At 33.8% G+C, this 3,140-nt stretch overlaps 1 protein-coding gene across 1 annotated transcript; it reads right to left on the reverse strand.

The window, feature by feature from the left end:
• Nucleotides 1-702: 702 nt before the first annotated feature.
• LOC132546698 (acetylcholine receptor subunit delta-like) lies at nt 703-1,635 on the reverse strand. Its single transcript, XM_060210416.1, has one exon. The coding sequence runs from the start codon at nt 1,633-1,635 to the stop codon at nt 703-705; it is 933 nt and encodes a 310-aa protein (XP_060066399.1).
• Between the last annotated feature and the right edge of the window lie 1,505 nt (nt 1,636-3,140).

The raw sequence follows: 3,140 nt of genomic DNA on the forward strand, positions 1-3,140 counted from the left end.
TTTCCAAGATTTGAAAAAAAAGATCTGTTGATAATGTTACTAGATAGTCCATTACCTCGGAGATTCCTCCCGTTAAGAGTCAGTCAAAACTGTGTGACGTATTTTTTATATTCAAAATAAGCAGACACTATATTTGAAATATAAAAATACTTTAGTTATCTTAAATTTAATCTTCAATATACAAGTTTCATTTACGCGTTTACCATAAATCAGAAATACGTAGGACTACAAATAAAGAAAAACAAAATCCGAAGATTGAAACTTATAACGAAACCTTATTCGGAAATGACTAACTCGAAAGAAAGTTATTGTCAGGAACGCCTAGAAAATATCCTTTGATAAACAAGATACGTGTATGAAATGAATTAGAAAGCATTGTTGCAAAACACTACAATAATGTATATCGGTATGCAACTAGAGAGACAAATACCACAATAAGATAAAAATAGATATAATATATTTCATAGAGTTGTAAGAAAATTGATATACCATAAAACAAAACATGGTTATTCTTTCAACGATTTATTAAAATTTCTGTTAAGAAAAAAGTAACATATTTCAAGTTGTCATAGTTTTCATATACAACACTGTACAACAAACATATCAATTTTACATTATTATAACTATTTTTATTCCTTATATACCAATGTACTATATACAAGTAAATCTATATTAACGGATTTATTCAAACATGAAACACTTTTAAAAAGTCTCTGTGAGATATGTAATAAGAATCAATGATTTTATAACAATGAAAAATAAAAAACAGATCATGTTTAACTTAGATCCTAAGGCCATCCAATCAAAATCTACGTTTTCACAAGGTCGTTCATCAGTCTTGATATTTTTGGCTATATCACCTTCATTATCTCCTTTAGATAATTCCTCTACGATGATGACCGGATCAGGGTAAATTTTTCTATTCTGTTTCTGTGTGAGGAAAAGGATTTTTTCAAGCTTCATCCACCAACTTTTTTCACTAACATGCTTTGTTCTTGCAGCAAGACGTAGAGTGATATTTGACACACATAGCTCCAGCCCTCCTATGCAGAATTGCACTATCAGATAAACTGTCAGAAGACATGTTTCAGTTGAGGTCACAGGAAGTGATTCCTTTACGGGTCCAATGAATACAGCAAAGGCTAGGAATATTGCTACCCCGAATGAAGTGTTCTCTCCTGAATTGATAGGAATCACGAATATAAAACAGTTCATGTATGACAAAAGTACAAGTGGTATAAGCGTGTGAACGATCTGATAAAATGGCCGCCTTTTTATCTCTATATTGAATGACACACGAGAGTTATACGACGGTGGAATCGTGCTCACTGATGTCGATGACCCAAGAAATTCCCATTCTGTGTTCAGCTCTTTAGAAACCACGGCTATATCATCCCTTACCGAACTAAATATTTGTTCGGTAGGTCCTCTGAGCCATGATATAAGACTTATGTCGCATTCCTGTTTGTCGAATGGATATTTTCGAACTGAGATTGGACATGATGTTGCCATTGATACATCCGGACACCAATTCACTGTTCCATCAGGAAGGATCTGAGCACCAGATATGCTTTTAACTATAGCATTTCTGTCATCATTAGAATTCAAGATAGTCACGGCGGGAAGCCAAATCATAGAGGGACTCACAATTATACTAGAGACTTGATATTCACTCTCATTCCATACTAAAAGTTCATTCTTCCAAGAAAAAGAAAACCATCCCCGTGTTAGTATCTCTTGACTTTCCTCTGTAACTTCAAACGACATCAGAAAGTAAGAGGCAGCAATGACAACGGGAGCATTGGGATCTGTCACGGGTCTGGCATGTTTGTTGTAACCGGGATCGTTAAAGAGATGGTTCAGCAGATCTGTTTCCGTGTTGGTAACACCAAACGCTAAGTCAAAAACCCACAACAGAACGAGCAATACCAACGACACGTTCATGTCTTCTGTGAATGGTATGGTACGTCAAGGACTCGTCCAACTGTTCTCAAAGCGTTAGAAGTGACACACTACTGTGGTTTGACTTTATATATATATACTTTTCATACCGGATCAATCGATACCTCTTTAACCTTTAATGCCTTGTATTATATGGATTGCTAATGTACCTATTAATTGTTTTATAGAAGTAACGCCCAGATGAATTGAAAGGTAAACGCGCGCCTGTCTATTGCTGTCTTTGCTGAATGACACGTGTTTACAAAACTATTACCTAAGGTTAAAATCTACAATGAGAACAATCGTCTTTATGTACAATAACGTTTAAAGTTTCGTTACCTAAGGTTAAAATCTACAATGAGAACAATCGTCTTTATGTACAATAGCGTTTAAAGTTTCGTAAGCAATGTAGATCAAATAAAATGCTTCCCATCTTATCATCTATCCCGAACACGGGTACTTGATAACAAATATTAGATAGTCACATACCTAATTGTCTTATTCAGAGCTCTGCATTTGCCACAGTTTATAAACACATTAATCTAATTGAAATGACTTGCAAACGTGTTTACTCTACAAACTTCAGCTGTTAAATTCCAGACAAGAAGCATGGAACTTTTATTACTAAAACTTGGAATTGCTGTTTACTTTAATATCTTACAGAAAAATAATGCTTTGTACAACGGAAACATAAATTAAAAGGACAAGTTAGCTATACAGATAAGATAGCAAAATTATTGTATAATCTATACTTGTACACGAGATAAGCTATAGGTACTGAATCTAATTATAATATGCAAATAAGCAAAGAAAATCTGTGAAAAGATAGGGAATTTATCCCAATTTTTTTCAATGAGGACATTACGCTCTTGATACGGATACGTTCACAAGAAGCCTATGTCCACAAATGATGTGATCATTCAATAACACTTTTAGAGTGCAGTCACATTCAAATATAATGACTATAAAGTTGTTATTTTCAAGCAGTTATGTCTTCTAAAATGACATCCTACGTCTGATTATTATGGGGTTTTATTGCTGGTATAGAAAACACTGTCAAAATGCCTGTTCAAATTGACGGTTGGGTTATACTGTCAATAATATATCATCTGTCTTATTACAAACGTGTTAAAACTTAATATATCATATTGTACTAGCAATATCAAAATAGAATGGTTTACTGAAAAGCACTGTTACTC

The sequence above is a fragment of the Ylistrum balloti genome, unplaced genomic scaffold (genome assembly GCF_031769215.1).
Source record: "Ylistrum balloti isolate Yb309-2 unplaced genomic scaffold, AGI_CSIRO_Ybal_v1 Utg369908, whole genome shotgun sequence".
Lineage (NCBI taxonomy): Eukaryota > Metazoa > Mollusca > Bivalvia > Pectinida > Pectinidae > Ylistrum > Ylistrum balloti.

What these genes read in the sequence shown, in the direction of transcription:
- LOC132546698 (XM_060210416.1), bottom strand. Translation starts at nt 1,635, where the DNA reads ATGATTTGGCTTCCCGCCGTGACTATCTTGAATTCTAATGATGACAGA.